Consider the following 22,787-nt stretch of genomic DNA (forward strand, 5'->3'; position numbering starts at 1 on the left):
TGTGTGATGTTTCAGGAATCACTTGTAATATATTTTAACGAGATTTGGTTCTAAGAAACATGAATACTTGGATTTTTTTTTGAGAAAACGCAAAAAGCTTGCGTTTCTTTGTATTGAAAAGAGGGGCAAATAGTTACAATCCTCCTAGGAGGCGGTTACAGTTCTGGATGGAAGTCAATGAACGTCCCAGGTTTGTGGGATGATAGCTCTAAGGCCTAACGCGCCAGCGACAGCCCAAAGGGCGGCTTCCTCCTTGATCTTCACGAGCAGCTCAGTAACCGAAGGGCGGCCCTGGTTGAAAACACAGTCATTGCGGTGCTTCCATGGCATCCAAGGGACGAGCAGGACTGCAGAGGCGAGGCCCTTGCGCATGGCCTTAGGCACGAGCGGCCTCGTGGATTGCCACCTGTCGTTGAGTGAGGGCTCGTGGGCAGGCAGGGGGAATGGGGCTCGAAGCCAGCCGAGCGTCTCGTGCCAGGTCTGTCGGGCGAAGGGGCAGGCGAGGAGGAGGTGGTTCATGGTCTCGGGCGCCTGGTCACAAAGTGGGCAGTGCACGGGGTGCGGCAGGCCGCGGCGGGCGAGACGGTCCACTGTCCAGCTTCGGTCCAGGTGTGCAAGCCAATGAAAGAACCGGACACACGGCGGCGCCCAGCTTTTCCAGGTGAGCTTCCATGCGTTGCAGGTGACGGAGCCGTGAAATGTGGCGAGGTATGCTGATCGAGCAGAGTAGGTGCCGTTCGCGCACCACTTCCAGCTTAGGCGGTCCGGCTCGGCGGAGAGAGTGGTGTGCTCGATCTTGTGCCAAAGCTGTAGGTACTGCCCAATTTCCTGGACACCCACAGTGCCCTGGATGTCTTGCGCCCATCGGTTGGCGAGGAGGCCGTCCGCCACGGTTCGAAGCTTGCGGCGGCGCTTGGGGATGCACGCGTATAGGCATGGCGCGATCTCGTGGACGGAGCGCCCATCAATCCACCGGTCCTCCCAGAAAAGGGCCTGCGCGCCGTTCCCGACCACCATGGTGGTGGAGGCGAAGAAGAAAGCGCGCTCCTCGTCGCTGAACTGCAGGTCAAGCCCAGCCCATGCCCGACCTTGGTCCGTGCGACTGAACCAAAGGCATCGCGTGCGGAGCGCAAGGCTTGTGCGTGCCAGGTCGCGAACGCCGAGTCCGCCAAGAGAGATCTGTTGGGAATCGTAGCATAATTTAAAATTTTCCTACGCTCACCAAGATGCATCTATGGAGTCTACTAGCAACGAGGGGAAAGGAGTACATCTACATACCCTTGTAGATCGCGAGCGGAAGCGTTCCAATGAACGTGGATGACGGAGTCGTACTCGCCGTGATCCAAATCACCGATGACCGAGTGCCAAACGGACGGCACCTCCGCGTTCAACACACGTACGGTGCAGCGACGTCTCCTCCTTCTTGATCCAGCAAGGGGGAAGGAGAGGTTGATGGAGATCCAGCAGCACGACGGCGTGGTGGTGGATGTAGCGGGTCTCCGGCAGGGCTTCGCCGCGCTTCTGCGAGAGAGAGAGAGAGAGAGAGAGAGAGAGAGAGAGAGAGAGAGAGAGAGAGAGAGAGAGGTGTTGCGGGGAGGAGGGAGGCGCCCAAGGCTGTAGGTTGCTGCCCTCCCTCCCCCCTTTATATAGGCCCCCTGGGGGGGCGCCGGCCCTGGGAGATGGGATCTCCAAGGGGGGGCGGCGGCCAAAGGGGGGAAGGGGTTGCCTTGCCCCCCAAGGCAAGGGGGAAGCTCCCCCCTAGGGTTCCCAACCCTAGGCGCATGGGGGGAGGCCCAAGGGGGGGCGCCCCAGCCCACTAAGGGCTGGTTCCCTTCCACTTTCAGCCCACGGGGCCCTCCGGGATAGGTGGCCCCACCCGGTGGACCCCCAGGACCCTTCCGGTGGTCCCGGTACAATACCGGTAACCCCCGAAACTTTCCCGGTGGCCGAAACTTGACTTCCTATATATAATTCTTCACCTCCGGACCATTCCGGAACCTCTCGTGACGTCCGGGATCTCATCCGGGACTCCGAACAACTTTCGGGTTTCCGCATACATATATCTCTACAACCCTAGCGTCACCGAACCTTAAGTGTGTAGACCCTACGGGTTCGGGAGACATGCAGACATGACCGAGACGCCTCTCCGGTCAATAACCAACAGCGGGGTCTGGATACCCATGTTGGCTCCCACATGTTCCACGATGATCTCATCGGATGAACCACGGTGTCGAGGATTCAATCAATCCCGTATGCAATTCCCTTTGTCAATCGGTATGTTACTTGCCCGAGATTCGATCGTCGGTATCCCAATACCTTGTTCAATCTCGTTACCGGCAAGTCTCTTTACTCGTACCGCAATGCATGATCCCGTGACTAACGCCTTAGTCACATTGAGCTCATTATGATGATGCATTACCGAGTGGGCCCAGAGATACCTCTCCGTCATACGGAGTGACAAATCCCAGTCTCGATCCGTGCCAATCCAACAGACACTTTCAGAGATAGCCGTAGTGCACCTTTATAGTCACCCAGTTACGTTGTGACGTTTGGCACACCCAAAGCACTCCTACGGTATCCGGGAGTTGCACGATCTCATGGTCTAAGGAAAAGATACTTGACATTGGAAAAGCTCTAGCAAACGAAACTACACGATCTTTTATGCTATGCTTAGGATTGGGTCCTGTCCATCACATCATTCTCCTAATGATGTGATCCCGTTATCAATGACATCCAATGTCCATAGTCAGGAAACCATGACTATCTGTTGATCAATGAGCTAGTCAACTAGAGGCTTACTAGGGACACTTTGTGGTCTATGTATTCACACATGTATTACGATTTCCGGACAATACAATTATAGCATGAACAATAGACAATTACCATGAACAAAGAAAATATAATAATAATCATTTATTATTGCCTCTAGGGCATATTTCCAACAGTCTCCCACTTGCACTAGAGTCAATAATCTAGTTACATTGTGATGAATCGAACACCCATTGCGTCCTGGTGTTGATCATGTTTTGCCCTAGGGAGAGGTTTAGTCAACGGATCTGCTACATTCAAGTCCGTATGTACTTTACAAATATCTATGTATCCATTTTGAACACTTTCACGAATGGAGTTGAAGCGACGCTTGATATGCCTGGTCTTCCTGTGAAACCTGGGCTCCTTCGCAAGGGCAATAGCTCCAGTGTTGTCACAGAAGAGAGTCATCGGGCCCGATGCATTGGGAATCACCCCTAGGTCGGTAATGAACTCCTTCATCCAGACTGCTTCCTGCGCTGCCTCCGAGGCTGCCATGTACTCCGCTTCACATGTAGATCCCGCCACGACGCTTTGCTTGCAACTGCACCAGCTTACTGCCCCTCCATTCAAAATATACATGTATCCGGTTTGTGACTTAGAGTTATCCAGATCTGTGTCGAAGCTAGCATCGACGTAACCCTTTACGATGAGCTCTTCGTCACCTCCATACACGAGAAACATATCCTTAGTCCTCTTCAGGTACTTCAGGATATTCTTGACCGCTGTCCAGTGTTCCATGCCGGGATTACTTTGGTATCTTCCTACCAAACTTACGGCAAGGTTTACATCAGGTCTGGTACACAGCATGGCATACATAATAGACCCTATGGCCGAGGCATAGGGGATGACACTCATCTTTTCTATATCTTCTGCCGTGGTCGGGCATTGAGCCGTGCTCAATTGCACACCTTGCAATACAGGCAAGAACCCCTTCTTAGACTGATCCATACTGAACTTCTTCAATATCTTGTCAAGGTATGTACTCTGTGAAAGACCAATGAGGCGTCTTGATCTATCTCTATAGATCTTGATGCCTAATATATAAGCAGCTTCTCCAAGGTCCTTCATTGAAAAACACTTATTCAAATAGGCCTTTATACTTTCAAAGAATTCTATATCATTTCCCATCAATAGTATGTCATCCACATACAATATGAGAAATGCTACAGAGCTCCCACTCACTTTCTTGTAAACACAGGCTTCTCCATAAATCTGTGTAAACCCAAACGCTTTGATCATCTCATCAAAGTGAATGTTCCAACTCCGAGATGCTTGCACCAGCCCATAGATTGAGCGCTGGAGCTTGCATACTTTGTTAGCATTCTTAGGATCGACAAAACCTTCCGGCTGCATCATATACAACTCTTCCTTAAGGAAGCCATTAAGGAATGCCGTTTTGACGTCCATCTGCCATATCTCATAATCATAGTATGCGGCAATTGCTAACATGATTCGGACGGACTTCAGCTTCGCTACGGGTGAGAAAGTCTCATCGTAGTCAACCCCTTGAACTTGTCGATAACCCTTAGCGACAAGTCGAGCTTTGTAGATGGTCACATTACCATCTGCGTCCGTCTTCTTCTTAAAGATCCATTTGTTTTATATGGCTCGCCGATCATCGGGCAAGTCAGTCAAAGTCCATACTTCGTTCTCATACATGGATCCTATCTCGGATTTCATGGCTTCTAGCCATTTGTCGGAATCCGGGCCCGCCATCGCTTCTTCATAGTTCGAAGGTTCACCGTTGTCTAACAACATGATTTCCAGGACAGGGTTGCCGTACCACTCTGGTGCAGAACGTGTCCTTGTGGACCTACGAAGTTCAGTAACTTGATCTGAAGCTTCATGATCATCATCATCAACTTCCTCCCCAGTCGGTGTAGGCACCACAGGAACATTTTCCCGCGCTGCGCTACTTTTCGGTTCGGAGGGGGTGACTATCACCTCATCAAGTTCCACTTTCCTCCCACTCAATTCTTTCGAGAGAAACTCCTTCTCCAGAAAGGACCCGTTCTTGGCAACGAAGATCTTGCCTTCGGATCTGAGGTAGAAGGTATACCCAATGGTTTCCTTAGGGTATCCTATGAAGACGCATTTTTCCGATTTGGGTTCGAGCTTTTCAGGTTGAAGTTTCTTGACATAAGCATCGCATCCCCAAACTTTTAGAAACGACGGCTTAGGTTTCTTCCCAAACCATAATTCATACGGTGTCGTCTCAACGGATTTCGACGGAGCCCTATTTAAAGTGAATGCGGCAGTCTCTAAAGCATAACCCCAAAATGAGAGCGGTAAATCGGTAAGAGACATCATAGATCGCACCATATCCAATAGAGTGCGATTACGACGTTCAGACACACCATTTCTCTGAGGTGTTCCAGGCGGCGTGAGTTGTGAAACTATTCCACATTTCCTTAAGTGTGCACCAAACTCGTGACTTAAATATTCTCCACCACGATCTGATCGTAAGAATTTTATTTTTCTGTCACGTTGATTCTCAACCTCACTCTGAAATTCCTTGAACTTTTCAAAGGTTTCAGACTTGTGTTTCATTAGGTAGACATACCCATATCTACTTAAATCATCAGTGAGAGTGAGAACATAACGATATCCTCCGCGAGCCTCAACACTCATTGGACCGCACACATCGGTATGTATGATTTCCAATAAGTTGGTTGCTCGCTCCATTGTTTCGGAGAACGAAGTCTTGGTCATCTTACCCATGAGGCATGGTTCGCACGTGTCAAATGATTCGTAATCAAGAGACTCCAAAAGTCCATCTGTATGGAGCTTCTTCATGCGCTTGACACCAATGTGACCAAGGCGGCAGTGCCACAGATATGTGGGACTATCGTTATCAACTTTACATCTTTTGGTATTCACACTATGAACATGTGTAACATCACGTTCGAGATTCATCAAAAATAAACCATTGACCAGCGGGGCATGACCATAAAACATATCTCTCAAATAAATAGAACAACCATTATTCTCGGATTTAAATGAGTAGCCATCTCGAATTAAACGAGATCCAGATACAATGTTCATGCTCAAAGCTGGCACTAAATAACAATTATTGAGGTTCAAAACTATTCCCGTGGGTAGATGCAGAGGTAGCGTGCCGACGGCGATCACATCGACCTTGGAACCATTCCCGACGCGCATCGTCACCTCGTCCTTTGCCAGTCTCCGTTTATTCCGTAGTTCCTGTTTTGAGTTACAAATATGAGCAACCGCACCGGTATCAAATACCCAGGAGCTACTACGAGTACTGGTAAGGTACACATCAATTACATGTATATCACATATACCTTTGGTGTTGCCGGCCTTCTTCTTGTCCGCTAAGTATTTGGGGCAGTTCCGCTTCCAGTGACCACTTCCCTTGCAATAAAAGCACTCAGTCTCGGGCTTGGGTCCATACTTTGACTTCTTCCCAGTAACTGGTTTACCGGGCGCGGCAACTCTCTTGCCGTCCTTCTTGAAGTTCTTCTTACCCTTGCCCTTCTTGAACTTAGTGGTTTTATTCACCATCAACACTTGATGTTCTTTTCTGATCTCCCCTTCCGCTGATTTCAGCATTGAATATACCTCGGGAATGGTCTTTTCCATCCCCTGCATATTGTAGTTCATCACAAAGCTCTTGTAGCTTGGTGGAAGCGACTGGAGGATTCTGTCAATGACCGCGTCATCCGGAAGATTAACTCCCAGCTGAGACAAGCGGTTATGCAACCCAGACATTCTGAGTATGTGCTCACTAACAGAACTATTCTCCTCCATTTTACAGCTGAAGAACTTGTCGGAGACATCATATCTCTCGACCCGGGCATGAGCTTGAAAAACTAGTTTCAGCTCCTCGAACATCTCATATGCTCCATGTTTCTCAAAACGCTTTTGGAGACCCGGTTCTAAGCTGTAAAGCATGCCGCACTGAACGAGGGAGTAATCATCAGCACGTGATTGCCAAGCGTTCATAACGTCTTGGTTCTGTGGGATTGGTGCATCACCTAGCGGTGCTTCTAAGACATAATCTTTCTTGGCTACTATGAGGATGAGCCTCAGGTTCCGGACCCAGTCCGTATAGTTGCTGCCATCATCTTTCAGCTTGGTTTTCTCTAGGAACGCGTTGAAATTGAGGACAACGTTGGCCATTTGATCTACAAGACATAGTGTAAAGAATTTTAGACTAAGTTCATGATAATTAAGTTCATCTAATCAAATTATTTAATGAACTCCCACTCAGATAGACATCCCTCTAGTCATCTAAGTGAAACATGATCCGAGTTTAACTAGGCCGTGTCCGATCATCACGTGAGACGGACTAGTCAAGATCGGTGAACATCTCCATGTTGATCGTATCTTCTATACGACTCATGCTCGACCTTTCGGTCCTCCGTGTTCCGAGGCCATGTCTGTACATGCTAGGCTCGTCAAGTCAACCTAAGTGTATTGCGTGTGTTCCGAGGCCATGTCTGTACATGCTAGGCTCGTCAACACCCGTTGTATTCGAACGTTAGAATCTATCACACCCGATCATCACGTGGTGCTTCGAAACAACGAACCTTCGCAACGGTGCACAGTTAGGGTGAACACTTTTCTTGAAATTATCATAAGGGATCATCTTACTTACTACCGCCGTTCTAAGCAAATAAGATGCAAAAACATGATAAACATCACATGCAATCAAATAGTGACATGATATGGCCAATATCATTATGCTCCTTTGATCTCCATCTTCGGGGCACCATGATCATCTTCGTCACCGGCATGACACCATGATCTCCATCATTGTGTCTTCATGAAGTCGTCACGCCAACGATTACTTCTACTTCTATGGCTAACTCGTTTAGCAACAAAGTAAAGTAATTTACATGGCGTTATTCAATGACACGCAGGTCATGCAAAATAATAAAGACAACTCCTATGGCTCCTGCCGGTTGTCGTACTCATCGACATGCAAGTCGTGATTCCTATTACAAGAATATGATCAATCTCATACATCACATATATCATTCATCACATCTTCTGGCCATATCACATCACATAGCACTTGCTGCAAAAACAAGTTAGACGTTCTCTAATTGTTGTTGCAAGTTTTTTCGTGGTTTGTAGGTTTCTAGCAAGAACGTTTTCTTACCTACGTATGACCACAACGCGATTTGCCAATTTCTATTTACCCTTCATAAGGACCCTTTTCATCGAATCCGTTCTGACTAAAGTAGGAGAGACAGACACCCGCTAGCCACCTTATGCATCTAGTGCATGTCAGTCGGTGGAACCTGTCTCACGTAAGCGTACGTGTAAGGTCGGTCCGGGCCGCTTCATCCCACAATGCCGCCGAAACAAGAAAAGACTAGTAGCGGCAAGAAGAATTGGCAAACTCAACGCCCACAACTGCTTTGTGTTCTACTCGTGCATAGTAACTACGCATAGGCCTGGCTCATGATGCCACTGTTGGGAATCGTAGCATAATTTTAAAATTTTCCTACGCTCACCAAGATGCATCTATGGAGTCTACTAGCAACGAGGGGAAAGGAGTGCATCTACATACCCTTGTAGATCGTGAGCGGAAGCGTTCCAATGAACGTGGATGACGGAGTCGTACTCGCCGTGATCCAAATCACCGATGACCGAGTGCCGAACGGACGGCACCTCCGCGTTCAACAGACGTACGGTGCAGCGACGTCTCCTCCTTCTTGATCCAGCAAGGGGGAAGGAGAGGTTGATGGAGATCCAGCATCACGACGGCGTGGTGGTGGATGTAGCGGGTCTCCGGCAGGGCTTCGCCGAGCTTCTACGAGAGAGAAAGAGGTGTTGCGGGGAGGAGGGAGGCGCCCAAGGCTGTAGGTTGCTGCCCTCCCTCCCCCCTTTATATAGGCCCCCTGGGGGGGCGCCAGCCCTGGGAGGGGTGCCGGCCCTGGGAGATGGGATCTCCAAGGGGGGGCGGCGGCCAAAGGGGGGAAGGGGTTGCCTTGCCCCCCAAGGCAAGGGGGAAGCTCCCCCTAGGGTTCCCAACCCTAGGCGCATGGGGGGAGGCCCAAGGGGGGCGCCCCAGCCCACTAAGGGCTGGTTCCCTTCCACTTTCAGCCCACGGGGCCCTCCGGGATAGGTGGCCCCACCCGGTGGACCCCCGGGACCCTTCTGGTGGTCCCGGTACAATACCGATAACCCCCGAAACTTTCCCGGTGGCCGAAACTTGACTTCCTACATATAATTCTTCACCTCCGGACCATTCCGGAACCTCTCGTGACGTCCGGGATCTCATCCGGGACTCCGAACAACTTTCGGGTTTCCACATACACATATCTCTACAACCCTAGCGTCACCGAACCTTAAGTGTGTAGACCCTACGGGTTCGGGAGACATGCAGACATGACCGAGACGCCTCTCCGGTCAATAACCAACAGCGGGATCTGGATACCCATGTTGGCTCCCACATGTTCCACGATGATCTCATCGGATGAACCACGGTGTCGAGGATTCAATCAATCCCGTATACAATTCCCTTTGTCAATCGGTATGTTACTTGCCCGAGATTCGATCGTCGGTATCCCAATACCTTGTTCAATCTCGTTACCGGCAAGTCTCTTTACTCGTACCGCAATGCATGATCCCGTGACTAACGCCTTAGTCACATTGAGCTCATTATGATGATGCATTACCGAGTGGGCCCAGAGATACCTCTCCGTCATACGGAGTGACAAATCCCAGTCTCGATCCGTGCCAACCCAACAGACACTTTCAGAGATACCCGTAGTGCACCTTTATAGTCACCCAGTTACGTTGTGACGTTTGGCACACCCAAAGCACTCCTACGGTATCCGGGAGTTGCACGATCTCATGGTCTAAGAAAAAGATACTTGACATTGGAAAAGCTCTAGCAAACGAAACTACACGATCTTTTATGCTATGCTTAGGATTGGGTCCTGTCCATCACATCATTCTCCTAATGATGTGATCCCATTATCAATGACATCCAATGTCCATAGTCAGGAAACCATGACTATTTGTTGATCAACGAGCTAGTCAACTAGAGGCTTACTAGGGACACTTTGTGGTCTATGTATTCACACATGTATTACGATTTCCGGACAATACAATTATAGCATGAACAATAGACAATTACCATGAACAAAGAAAATATAATAATAACCATTTATTATTGCCTCTAGGGCATATTTCCAACAAGATCGGCCTGGAGACGCGCTACCAGTTGACATGGCAATTGCCGCCGTTGGCCTCCGCGCGCCCAGCCCAAAGGAAGCCTCGCTGGATCTTCTCAAGTGCCTTCAGGGTCTTCTTTGGATAGGGATCGCCGCGAGGACCGCCTTGACGAGCGCGAGGCGGCCAGCCTTGTTCATGAGATACGCCTTCCAGCAAGGCAGCATGTCGGCGGCCCTATCGACGGCGGGCTGAAGTTGGGAGGCAGCCTTACTCTATTGTATCTTTATTTCTTTATACTTGGATTATTGTATAGTTAAAATACATTGTACTCCCTCTATAAAGAAATAAAGATCTTTTAGATCACTAACATAGTGATCTAAAAGATCTTATATTTCTTTACAGAGAGAATATTTGATTAATACAATAGAGTAATCTGCGTACGAATCCACAGCGAGTACGAGATTACAACGAGATGGGTGAAAGATCCGATGGAAGTGACGTAGATGATGATGAAGGCAGGCGATCTCGATGTCGTGGCCTATGTGCGTGAGTCAATGGTGTGGTGGATGCCCTCTTTGGATCCCTTCTATATTTTATACCTCTATAAGGGATCCTTATGGAGCTCGACACTTGAGAACCTTATGGAGCTCCCCATGTCCACAAACTTGCGCTCGGAGTTTTTGAGCTACCCTAGATTCCAGATTTTTTGGATTTACGAATCAAAGAAAAAACAATGATGGGAGTCAAATTTCAGCGTCTAGAATCAACCCCCTTGAGAGTCAGATGCAATCACGGGCGAGGCTCTCGTGCTCCGCAACCATGGCCACCAAAAACCATAGGAGGAACCCTTCTCCCACCTAGGGGGGGAGGCCAAGGAAGAAGGAGGAGGGAGGCTTTATCTCCCTCCCTTCTGGTGATATGGGGACGCCACCAAAGGAATCGTCATCACTGCCATCTCCTCCAACGTCTTCACCGTCATCTCCATCACCATCTTCTGTCTTTGGCTAGAGACTTCAACATCCATAAACCTCTGTAATCCATAATGACTTTTCGACCATTGTTTTCACAAGATTCTGGGTCTAACGTCATCGGAGGGCGTGTGGAGGTGTTTCTCCTACGGATCTCGTGGGATTTGATTTGATGTTGCTCTCCGATGGATCTCCGTAGATCTAGCCTTCGTTTGAGTGTCTACATATTGGATCCTCCGATTCACGCTTCTTTTCTTCGGCGCCGGTTGGTGTTCTGATGCATTGGTCCTATTGGACCTTAGCACGACGACTTCACGACTGTCTATTACAACAAATTCTGCTTGACTTCGATAAGGGAGGGACAATGACAACGACATGCGTTCGACTCGCTCCAATGCTTGTAGTTGTTGCTAGATAGTCTACAAACCTAAATGTGATTTTGTTGTTGCTAGGTAGTCTACGAACCTAGATGTGATTTCAGTTATTTCTGATGTTCATTATGGTGCCATGGAAGATGATGAATTTGATCGGAAGTTTTTCCTTGAAAAAATGACATGTCTCTTTAATTTGGAAGGCTACCAATTCTGGAATTTTTTCTCAACACATCCCCGTCCATCAACTTCACTTTAGGAGGGTAATTGGTCTTTGTGGGAGATAATGTGTCGGTCGTGGTAGAAGTTGAGTTCCTCGTGGTAGAAGTTGAGTCGTGTTGCTCCATGACGAAGAAGACTTCGGCGCCCTTAAAGAGTTGAGTGTATTTCCCAATTTATAAAAGAAAGTTTTTAAGGGGTTGCTCCATGACAAAGAAGACTTGGCACCCTTAAAGAGTTGTGTATTTCCCAATTTATAAAAGAAAGTTTTGTAATGGGTTAATATATGGGAAACGTTTCCAGACGGCGCGCCGGCGGAAACGTTCCGCCGGACACGCGCGGGCCCTGCGATCGCTATTGATCATGCGACTGGCGATGGAAGCACCCCTTAGAAAAAAAACAAGGCGACGAGAGCACTGCTTCCAATCGTTCTTTTCCCATCTTCTTCTTCCCTGCAACGAGGACGCCGGGGCACCCGCATCACAGGCACCAGCCCCCGCCCGCACCCACCAGCACACATGTCTCCGGCCGCGCCCCGGCACCCTTGGCCATGCGCGTGGCCCCGATGAGATCCACCGCCGCAAGCCTCCCCCCTCTCCTCTCCCTGTTCCTCCTCCACACCTCCATCTCCTTCTCAGGGAGCATGCTACTCTGCTCAGTTTTTTTTGCTGGAAGCGGCTTGATTGGGAGCTGGAAACAGGATCCTTTTTTGCTGCAACCGGTCATCGCCGAAGCTGGAACCATCACTGTTTTGCTGGAACCGGGCGGAGCACGAGCTGGAACTGACATTTAATTTTGTTGCGACCGGCTACAGAAAAGCTTCAACCGGCGGCAAAAAAAGCTTCAATCATAGACGAGGAAGCCATGGACGATGCCGAAAAGCTGCAACCGGCTCCCTTGTTTGCTACAACCAGCTACAGAAAAGCTTCAACCGGCGGCAAAAAAAGCTTCATCCATAGACGACGGAAGCCATGGACGACGCCGAAAAGCTGCAACCGGCTCCATTGTTTGCTACAACCGGCTTCATTTTTGATACAAACAAAGGATGGTCGTGGGGCACCGGCGATGACAAGTTTTGCTGTAACCGTAGATGTTTTTTGGTACTACCGGCGAATTTTTTTGCTAACTCCATCAAGGCAGAGCTATGACCTCGCGACGGCGGCGATGATGATTTTTGCTGCAACCATAGTTGGATTTGCTACTACCGGCGAAGTTTTTGCTACATCCATTCTCAAGCGCGAACAGCGAGCACGAAAACAAGATGCTGTTGTGGGGTTCCCGCGAATCCCAGCGACGAGAACTAGCAAGGAGCAGTGCTGCGACCTGGAGGAAGGCGGGTAGGAGGAGAGCGTGGCCCCCGCCCCGCCGAGCTGCAGGAGGGTCCGTGCGCGAGATGCGGGGGAGAAAGACAAGGGTGCTGCCAGAGGAAGAAGGGAGCTGGGACGAACCGTTTTTACCTAGATCTGACGGTCTAACGTAATTGGATCTGACGGCCCGCGCGACCGGCCGAATCGTTGGGCCGGCGCAGATCAGTTCCCTTAATATATTGCCTATGGCCTTTTCAGAAGAAGAAAAATGATCACACCTCTAACACAGATAAAGTATCCATGCTTCAGCGTAGCATTACCAATTAGCCAGGAACATAACATGTCTTTATTAAACTGGTCTCAACACTCGGAAGTTTTAACTGACACAGTACGGCAGGGGACACACGCTGTACAATACATCCATATTCATAACACGAGTTATTTTCGACAGATTTAAAGCCCAATAGGCACCAAGAGCGTTTGAACTTGTAGTATATGTTCATGCCCTCTTGAACAGAACAACTAGGATGACCGCCATGGCAAGAGCCATGAAAGATCCACCAGCCGCCATCTCCGCGAACGAAGGCTTTTTAGAGGATGAGCCAGGTCCGGCCTCAGCTTCTGCCGGGTTGTGGAACAGGTCTTGGAAAAAGTTGGTTATGTTGTCAACCATCTCCATCATCGTCTTCTTCGCATTGTCCACAAAGTCCGACAAAGGCGAGGCAGTGGGCAGTGCATATTCTGGGGATGCCTCTTCAAATTTCTCCGGTGACTCTACTGAGTCAGTAGAGTCGGTGCCCTCAGGAAAAGTATTGACCAGAGCTGTATCACAGGAGAAGACAGTAATGGTCATACAATACCCACAGAAAAATAATGGGGGTACAGTTTGCGAGAAACAATAAACGCAAGATGTAACTTTTGAGGTTAGGACAAGGTGAAACATACTTTGCTGGTGACTCTTGTAAAATTCCATAACCCTCTCATTCTTCAACACCGCGTCCCACACATTTTTATCTGATGCAAGCGAGGCAACAACGCTCTGGAGATCAAGATGAAAAAACATAAGTGACAGAAACGGGATGTCAGAATGCCTCGGCTCAACTAAATCTTGCGATGCTACATATAGTTAATCACTTGACATAAATTATCTAATGACAAGAGGTATGCAACTAAAAGATGAAAATAATTCATTAAAACCATGAATTAAATGTTGGTATGTTACATACAAATTCACCTGGCATCAATTATCTAATGACAAGGTGCCATGCTTCTGGAAATGAAGCAGCTAAAAAATGGAAACCATGAACACCACACTACAACACACTCATATACAAACTAAAAGTACACAACCTACCAAAATTATCAAGGGAACAGCATAAAGCAACGATAACAAGCTATAAACTGATTGATGACTGCCACAGTATGACGTCAACACAACAAATCCTCAGTGATAACAGGTCCATAGAATTTAACTAAAAGTGTCTCTTTTCAAAAGCAACTTCACTAAAATTTTACGAGTATACAAAGCCAACAACAGAGAAATAACAGTGCAATCCATATAGACGGTAAGAACAACTGATTAAAGCAATGCAGTTACAGACCTGAGCCTCTGGGCTTGATTTTAACAATGTAAAAGCCTGCACTACATGTCCCGGCATAGCAGGAATCAATGCATCGGCTCCCAGCTTGCTAAGCTCTTGATCATGTTCCTTAACAACTTCTACTGGAGTCTCTTTAAAATAAACCCTACAAACAATCATTTTGTAAGGCTTCTTAAACAGAACATTTGGATAAAGTAACATAAGATGTACATGAAGAAGGAGGAAATATGTGCAAATGGAACAAATTCTGAAACATAAAGGTAGCAAAAACTTCAATATAAACAAACATAACATTTGTACTGGATGCACAGAGCGTTTTCTCCTGCAATATACAAGAGAACTGAAGGGGCAGCGTTGTAAGGATGTGACGAAATCATAGCCTGTTCAAGGTTAGCTTGTTGAATGAACCAACATGAGTTTAAAAAAAAACATGAGTTAGTCAACTGGAGTAGTGTAAAGGAACCAAACTGGACTCGCCTTCCTTTATTTACTACTCACTAATATATTGGAGCAGTGATGTCTGGAGTTCTTAGTGATAAGTGAAGAATAGAACCATAATTTGATAACAAATTTTAAACACAAACAGGCCTTCGAACTTCATGGCATGCTTATTTTCTTTTTGACACTAAAAGGGCAGCCCGGTGCACGTAGCTCCCGCTTGCGCAGGGTTCGGGGAAGGGTCAGAGGCTGTTTCGAGGACTTGAGGTCACAAGCAACAGCTTCACCGCTGCACCAAGGCTCCCCTTCTTATTTTCTTTTTGACACTCAGAAAACTAATTTTGATTTGATACTTCTTGAGTGCAAATTGAACACTCCCCTGAACAGCACCATAATTGACCCATCACATACAAAATGAACATAAATTTCAGAGAGGTTCTTCTCTTTATCATGAAGTATAAGTAATGGGTACAGTGAAGTATTTGACTTACAATTACAATAAGGCGATCTACAACGCGATGCTACCTACAGGCGCTAGGGGAGAAGATCCCAGCCGTTTTGCCAGATTGGGACTCTTTCCCTGGCCCAAGGTTGGCATCACTACTCTTTCCCACTGCTCTACCTATGCGATGCAGCGCTTACTTTAGGTGCGTTGGAGACAAGAGCTCTTAGCGTAGGCGCTTTCTAACTCGGTACATTTTTTACTATTTTCTTCCTTAAGCATCCCTATAAGCGTAACATGTCCTAGGGTCTCAAATTTAAGCAGTATACGAATCCAGTTCTTAAACCCTCATAAATCAATTTGGTACCATCAAATCAGAACGGGCATATTATCAAGAGAGCATAAAGCTTCTTAATATTCCAGACCACCGGCCAAAGCAATCAGAGGAAAATCAATCGTCCCCGAGAAAACCCAGAGAGCAAATCGATCTCCAACTCGACAAGTCCCAAGAAGAAATGCATCCAAGTCACCTGTCAATAGCTTCCCGGAGCTCGGCGGTGGCCTCCTCGGCCTCCTCCCGCGACGGCGGGGCGAAGACCAGCCTCGGCCCCCCGACCACCGCCACGTCCGCCTCGGACGCCGACTCGGACCTCCAGTCCGCGAACTCCCAGTCGTCCACCTCCCAGGACGCCCACTGCGACCCGGCCGGCGCCACCGCGGGGATCTCCCCGGCCGCGGACAGCAGCGGCGCCGCCGACGCGGCCTCGGCGGCGGGCGCCGTGGCGAAGGACGGGGCGACGTTGCGGAAGCGGCCCGCCGCCGCCGCGGCGCCCCCGGCGAGGCCGACCTTCGCGGCGGTGCGCATGACGCCTCCTCCCATGGCTGATGGCTCTCTCCTCTTTCGGTGGCGTCTCGCCTCTCCTCTCCTCTGCGCTCTCCCCCTTTCGTTTCTACCGTCCGAAAAAATCGGGGGGCAATTGCAAAAGAGACCTTGTGGTTTTCTAAGCTGGCTCGTGTAAGCCTTCTCTCGTGTCAGACAAGTGTAGGAAGGTGCGTGTTATGAAATACTCCCTCTGTCCTTATAGTGTCAAAAACGTTTTTATATTTTGAGACGGAGGGAGTAAAAGATTGTTCGGGGTGTTTCGTGTGAGTATACTGTGAGGGGAGGGAGGCGGTAGGGTGAGAAAGTGGATAAGAACAGAGCTTCTCTCAGATTAAAGAAAATGAAAAAAAATGGAACAGTGCTTGACTTCGATACGAAGTTATCCAGACGCGGATAGATAGACTGCGAATGACACGCGGGGCCACGTGTAAGAACACAACTGCCGACCTTTTCTTGTCCTTTTCTTCATCACTGCTCGTTTGATTCACTCAATCAAGAGCTAAAAGCACCTCAAGTATCCTAACTTGCATGAAATGTGATGATTTAATTTCAAATTTGCAAAATGCAACTCCATCATACCTCAACTTGCACTAGATGTGATGATTTAGTCCCCAGCCTATCACAGCTCGACAGCTGGCAGCCAGGTGGCTTGACTGGTCTTCGTCCGCACTTTTGCAGGAAACACCCTGTCGTCTTCTCTAATTAACCCGCAGTACTGGATGTTAAGGTGCAGTTAACTGCAGGAAACACCGACTGATCTGTGAATGAACTTGAAAGGAAACTTTGCTTCAGGGCAGGGCAGGGCAGGAGTACTAAGCTGAAGCCTAAAGGAACAAAAGTAACTTACGTACTTGATTGTAACCTAAGAAACAAAAGAACGGCGAAAGACTGACGACTAGCTGCTGCTAATTAGACACAAGCAGCATTTTACAGCTGCTGTGCTACGTGTTACTACTGCCCAGCAGTCCTTTCACAGGATCGGCGAGCTGCTCGGGTTCCTCTCCCACGGCTTGGCCTGAGCGCCCGGGCCGGAGCCGAACGTCTCCGTCGCGCCGCTGCCGGTCCGGGCCATGCCGACCGCGCCGCCCATGGGCTGCATGAACACGGGGAGGCCCCTGCTCGTCGTTGCGCCGGTGGGGCTCATCCCGAGCCCCAGGAAGTCCAGCGTGACCGGCTTGGCGCTGAACAGTGATGACTGGCCCATCATGAGCTCCGGCAACCCCATCGGACCGCCGGTAGAGTCGTATGGTAACCCGAGGCCCAGCCCGGCCGACATCATCGGAGCTGGCTCGGGCTCCAACCGCGGCGGCCATTGCTGCAGCGACCCCTCCGGGAACTGCATTTGCATGGGCTCCTGGTGGTGGTGCTGCTGCTGTTGATGCTGACCTGACGACGTCGACGCCGGCGACGACGACGAGATGTCCAGGCCCAGCCCACGCAGGAACGAGGAGCTCGACGAGGTGGCGCCCATCTGCGCCGCCTTCTGAAGCAGCGTCGTGGCGGACATGTGCGCCGACGGGGACGGCGACGGCGGCGGGAGCTGCTGTTGCCGGTCAGCCGCAGGGGCCGAGAGCTGGGCGGACGCGGCGTCGGTCACGAGGCACAGCGACGGGGACTTGGCGGCCAGTGCGCGCTCCGGGTACTGCGGCGCCTGGGCCATGAAAGACGGCGCGAACATGCTGCCGAGGAGGCTCTGCGACGTGGCCGAGACGCTGCTGGTGCTGGCACTGACATAATGACATTGACGCCGTTGACCGAGGGCGGGGACGGCATTAGCGGCGCCGGCGGCGTGTACTGGACGACGGGCTCAGGCGCGGCAGCGCCGATCTCCCGCTCTGCATGAAGCACAAGAGTATCAGCGAATCAGCAGCAGGATTCAGATCATCACAGATAATAAAAGATTAACGTTAAGCGCTAGAAGCTGGTGCAATAGAGAGAGACAGGGCCAGAAAGCAACGGGAGGGGGGAGCCTAGTCATGATGGGACTCTTTTTCGTGTGTTCGTGGGCCACTAAACAGAAGTTCAGAACTCACATATGCCCTTTATACGATCCTAAAAGAATCCATCAAGTGGCATTCCTCATCATCTCTCAAAGATCGAAGCTGGTTTCTTGCTCTGTATGAATTTAACAAGTGCGTAAACTAATTGATTGGATTTCGAGATGCGGGCGTGCAAGAAAATGTATGTACTGGGTCACTGCTCCCCCAAGCTCTCGGACAAAAACTGCATTTTTTTGGGAGCTCTCTCGGTCTCGGTTCCATTCCAGACAAAAATCCACCACAGTAAAATCCTTCTACCCCGTCACGCAATCTTACAAAAACCATAACGCTCCAAAATATACTAACGCAATGGTCAAAGCGGCAGTACGTCCAGTACTGTCAATTTTGACCTGACGTGAACGAGAGCAGCTAAAATTGACGGACGAACAGTAGTGCGTTGACCATCATTACCTTGCTCCTCGTGCTGCTGCGGCGCGGGCGCCGGCGGCAGCTGTGGTCCGGCAGGGTGTTTCCTGCAGTTAACTGCACCTTAACATCCAGTACTGCGGGTTAATTAGAGAAGACGGCAGGGTGTTTCCTGCAAAAGTGCAGACGAAGCCTGGTCAAGCCACCTGGCTGCCACCTGTCGAGCTGTGATAGGTTGGGGACTAAATCATCACATCTAGTGCAAGTTGGAGTATGGTGAAATTGCATTTTGCAAGTTTGGGACTAAATCATCACATTTCATGCAAGTTAGGGTACTTGGGTGCTTTTACCTCCTCAATCAAAGATTCGCATATTCATACGATTTTTCCTTTTTTTCGCCGCATACGTACTAGCAACCCATCCTGATTTCAAGCCCTTTTCGTTTTGTTTTCTGGGCCTTTTCAAGGCCACGTCTCAATGCATGTCTTTGCCTTTTTATTTTTATTTTTATTCACATTTCTCTTCTTTTTTATGATTTCCATTTAACCTTTATATGTCTTTGATTTTTTTTAAAATTTCCTGCCTTTTTTACTTTACTATTTTTGTCCTTGTCACATTTTTCTTTCTTTGTCTTTTTATAATACTTAAATTACCATTCATTTTATTTTGAATATGCAAGTTAGCATGCTTCTAACAACATGATTGCAACAACAAAATTTATTTTCCCATTGCATGGACATAAAAAATTAGTTAGGATTGTAAAAAAGTAGGTTTTTCTTTTGCAAACTTGCGACCCAGTCACACACTTGTCTTTAAAGATGAATAGATCGACGGTTTCTCGCAAAAAAACATGCAACTGCACATCATGGAAATTGCGTGTACTTTTTTGGGGGCACAAGGCGCACATAACTAGGGGTGCAGAGAAGTTCTCTTTTTCAGCGGGCATAATACACAGGTTGAGATTAAAAAAATAAGATATTTTGAGTTTATTTCCAAATCTGCGCCAATTGCATGTGGTGAGCAACTGCAAGGGGTACAACACGCATAATTAGGGGATGCGGGTGGGTTGAGAGCGGGGGGCGCCCAACATGGTGTTGTTATTATTATTATTACTATAAATAGTACTATTGTCTTCAGGGGGAAAACAGGTGAAAATTTGAGAAAGAAGGAAAAAAATCAAAACAAAAGTTGAACGTTAGGTTCTTTTAGGTAGGTGAGATTAGGGCTGGGGTGAGCCTCATCACACCTCTTGGACGAAACTTGTAGGTGAAGCTGAAGGAGACACGGAGGAATGTCATGGGGAGGCGGAAGAGTGCCTCGGCGAGGAGGTCGCCGTTGTACATTGGGGATGCCTGCAGCGGTGATACGGGGCGACCCCGACATGTGATTCATCTCGTCCCCATCCTTGTGCCTCAATCGGCGCTCATGTTTTCTATTTGAAAGAGGCTGACGATTGTAGAAGGCACCGGTGGCGACACGGGTTTGCCCACCCATAGGCTGGGACTGTCTGGTGAGAAGGGAGACACTTCTGGAGCGAATGGGATGCTCTGGCAGGAGAGATTTTTGTTAAATGGGTTCACCTAATGATAACCCACAAGTATATGGGATCGTTTGTAGCCTTCTTCAATAAATAAGAGTGTCGAACCCAACGAGGAGCTAAAGGTAGAACAAATATTCCCTCAAGTTCTATCGACCACCGATACAACTCTACGCATGCTTAACGTTTACTTTACCTAAAACAAGTATGAAACTATTTTGCAAGAATATCACAACGAGTATTTTGCGAGAATAAAACTACGAATAAATTGCAAGGTAATAAAAGTGGATAGCTTTTGTCAACAAGAAAGTTATTTGTCCCTAGGTAATCGATAACAAGTACCGGTAATCATTCTTGTAATTTTATATGACGGAGAGGCATGAGCTAACATACTTTCTCTACTTGGATCATATGCACTTATGATTGGACCCCTAGCAAGCATCCGCAACTACTAAAGACCATTAAGGTCGTGAAACCCAACCGTAGCATTAAGTATCAAGTCCTCTTTATCCCATACGCAACAACCCACCTACTTGGGTTTAAGCTTCTGTCACTCTCGCAACCCACCATAAGCGAATCATGAACGTATTGCAACACCCTACAACGAGGACCCCTCACGTTTGCGTGAGACGGAGGGCACCGTAGGACAGCACCATAAATAAAATATACAATCATACCAACCAAGATCATGATTAACCCACATAACAAAACGGATCTACTCAGACATCATAGGATAACCATAGATCATTGGGAAATAATATATGGAGTTGAGCACCATGTTTAAGTAGAGATTACAGCGGGGAGAAGGGGTGTTACATCGCTGCATAGAGGGGGAGAGAGTTGGTGTTGACGGTAGCAAGATTGTTGATGTAGATCGCCGTCACGATCCTTGCCCCGGCGGTGTTCCGGCGCCACCGGGAGAGAGGGGGAGAGAGCCCCCCTCCTCCTCCTTCTTCTTTCTTGGCCTCCCCCCTAGATGGGAGGAGAGTTCCCCCTCTGGTCCATGGCCTCCATGGCGGTGGAGGGGCGGGAGCCCCTCCGAATTGGATCTCCCTCTCTGTTCCCTTCTGTTTCGCGTTCCCTAGATCTAGCCGAAAACCGTTTCTTATATTCCGGGAGATCCGTAATTCCGATTGCACTGAGATTTTAACACGGTTTTTTTTTCCGGATATAAGCTTCCTTGCGCCCGAAGTAGAGCTCCAACCGACATACGAGGTGAGCACAACCCACCACCACGAGCCTGGCTCCTGGGTCGCACCCTGGTGTCTTGTGGGTTGTGTGGGCCTCCGTTTGCGGTGATTCCAACTCCCAAAAATCACATATATTCCAAAATAATTCTCCGTAAAATTTTATCGCGTTGGACTTTGTTTGATATGGATTTTCTCCGAAACAAAAAACATGCAACAAACAGGAACTGGGCACTGGATCAATAAGTTAGTCCAAATAAATCATATAAAATGTTGCCAAAAGTATGTAAAACTTGTATAATATTGGCATGAAACAATAAAAAATTATAGATACGACGGAGACGTATCAGCATTCCCAAGCTTAATTCCTGCTCGTCGTCGAGTAGGTAAATGATAAAAAAGATAATTTTTGATGTGTAATGCTTCCTAGCATAAACTTGATCATACGTCTAATCATGGCATGAATATTAAGACATAAGTGATTCAAAGCAATAGTCTATAATTTGACATAAAGACATCAATACTCAGGCATCCCAACAAACAATCATGTCTTTTAAAATATCAACGCTAAAAAAATCTATCCCTACAAAATCATATAGTCTTGTCATGCTCTGTCTTCTTAACACAAAGTTTTTATCATGCACAACCTCGATGACAAGCTGAGCAATTGGTTCATACTTTTTAACGCGCTTCAGCTTTTTCAACCCTCACGCAAATACATGAGCGCAAGTCATGGATATAGCACTACGGGTGGAATAGAGTATGATGATAGGGGTAAATATAGAGAAGACAAAAAAGTAAGAAAGTCTCACATCGACGTGGCTAACTAACGGGCTATGGAGATGCCCATCAATCGATATCAATGCGAGGAGTAGGGATTGTCATGCAATGAATGCACTAAGAGCTATAAGTGTATGAAATCTCAATACGAAAACTAAGTGGATGTGCATCTAATCCTATAATGAAAAATTTCCACTAGTATATGAAAGTGACTAAATAGGAGACTCTATATGAAAAACATGGTGCTACTTTGAAGCACAAGTGTGGTAAAGGATACTAACAATGCCCCTTCTCTCTTTGTTAATTTTTTTCTTTTTCTTTTTTCTTTCCTTTTCTTTCCTTTTTCTTTTTCTTTTTCTTTTTTTCCTTTTTTCTTTTTATTTCTTTTCTCTCATTGTCCGGAGTCTCATCCCGACTTGTGGGGAATCATAGTCTCCATCATCCTTTCCTCACTGGGGCACTGCTCTAAAAATGAATAATAATGATCATCACACTTCTATTTACTTATAACTCAGAAGAAATAAAAATTACAATTTGATACCTACACTACTGCAGGATGCTGCTAACGTGACACTACGATCAAAGACCCTTTCACGAAACTGTGTGCGATGCATCAATCACAAACGAGGATGTAAAAAAACCGCCAAAAAAGGTGCAAAACGTTTGCAATGGAGGATGCA

At 47.9% G+C, this 22,787-nt stretch overlaps 1 protein-coding gene and 1 pseudogene across 2 annotated transcripts; both read right to left on the reverse strand.

Annotated features, from left to right (window-relative positions):
- Positions 1 to 13,157: 13,157 nt before the first annotated feature.
- LOC109784504 (uncharacterized) lies at positions 13,158 to 16,323 on the reverse strand. Of its 2 annotated transcripts, XM_040394339.2 has the most exons (5): positions 16,172 to 16,267; positions 15,846 to 16,078; positions 14,436 to 14,580; positions 13,780 to 13,873; positions 13,158 to 13,656 (listed from the first exon to the last, which is right to left on the reverse strand). In XM_040394339.2, the coding sequence occupies exons 1-5, from the start codon at positions 16,193 to 16,195 to the stop codon at positions 13,334 to 13,336; spliced, it is 819 nt and encodes a 272-aa protein (XP_040250273.1). In that variant the 5' UTR covers positions 16,196 to 16,267; the 3' UTR covers positions 13,158 to 13,333. The 2 variants fall into 2 exon arrangements, with proteins under 2 accessions (XP_040250273.1, XP_020198690.1); XM_020343101.4 differs by having other exon boundaries at positions 15,846 to 16,323.
- Positions 16,324 to 17,106: 783 nt separating this feature from the next.
- Positions 17,107 to 19,946, reverse strand: LOC109784498 (uncharacterized; annotated as a pseudogene).
- Between the last annotated feature and the right edge of the window lie 2,841 nt (positions 19,947 to 22,787).

The sequence above is a fragment of the Aegilops tauschii genome, chromosome 7 (assembly GCF_002575655.3).
Source record: "Aegilops tauschii subsp. strangulata cultivar AL8/78 chromosome 7, Aet v6.0, whole genome shotgun sequence".
Lineage (NCBI taxonomy): Eukaryota > Viridiplantae > Streptophyta > Magnoliopsida > Poales > Poaceae > Aegilops > Aegilops tauschii.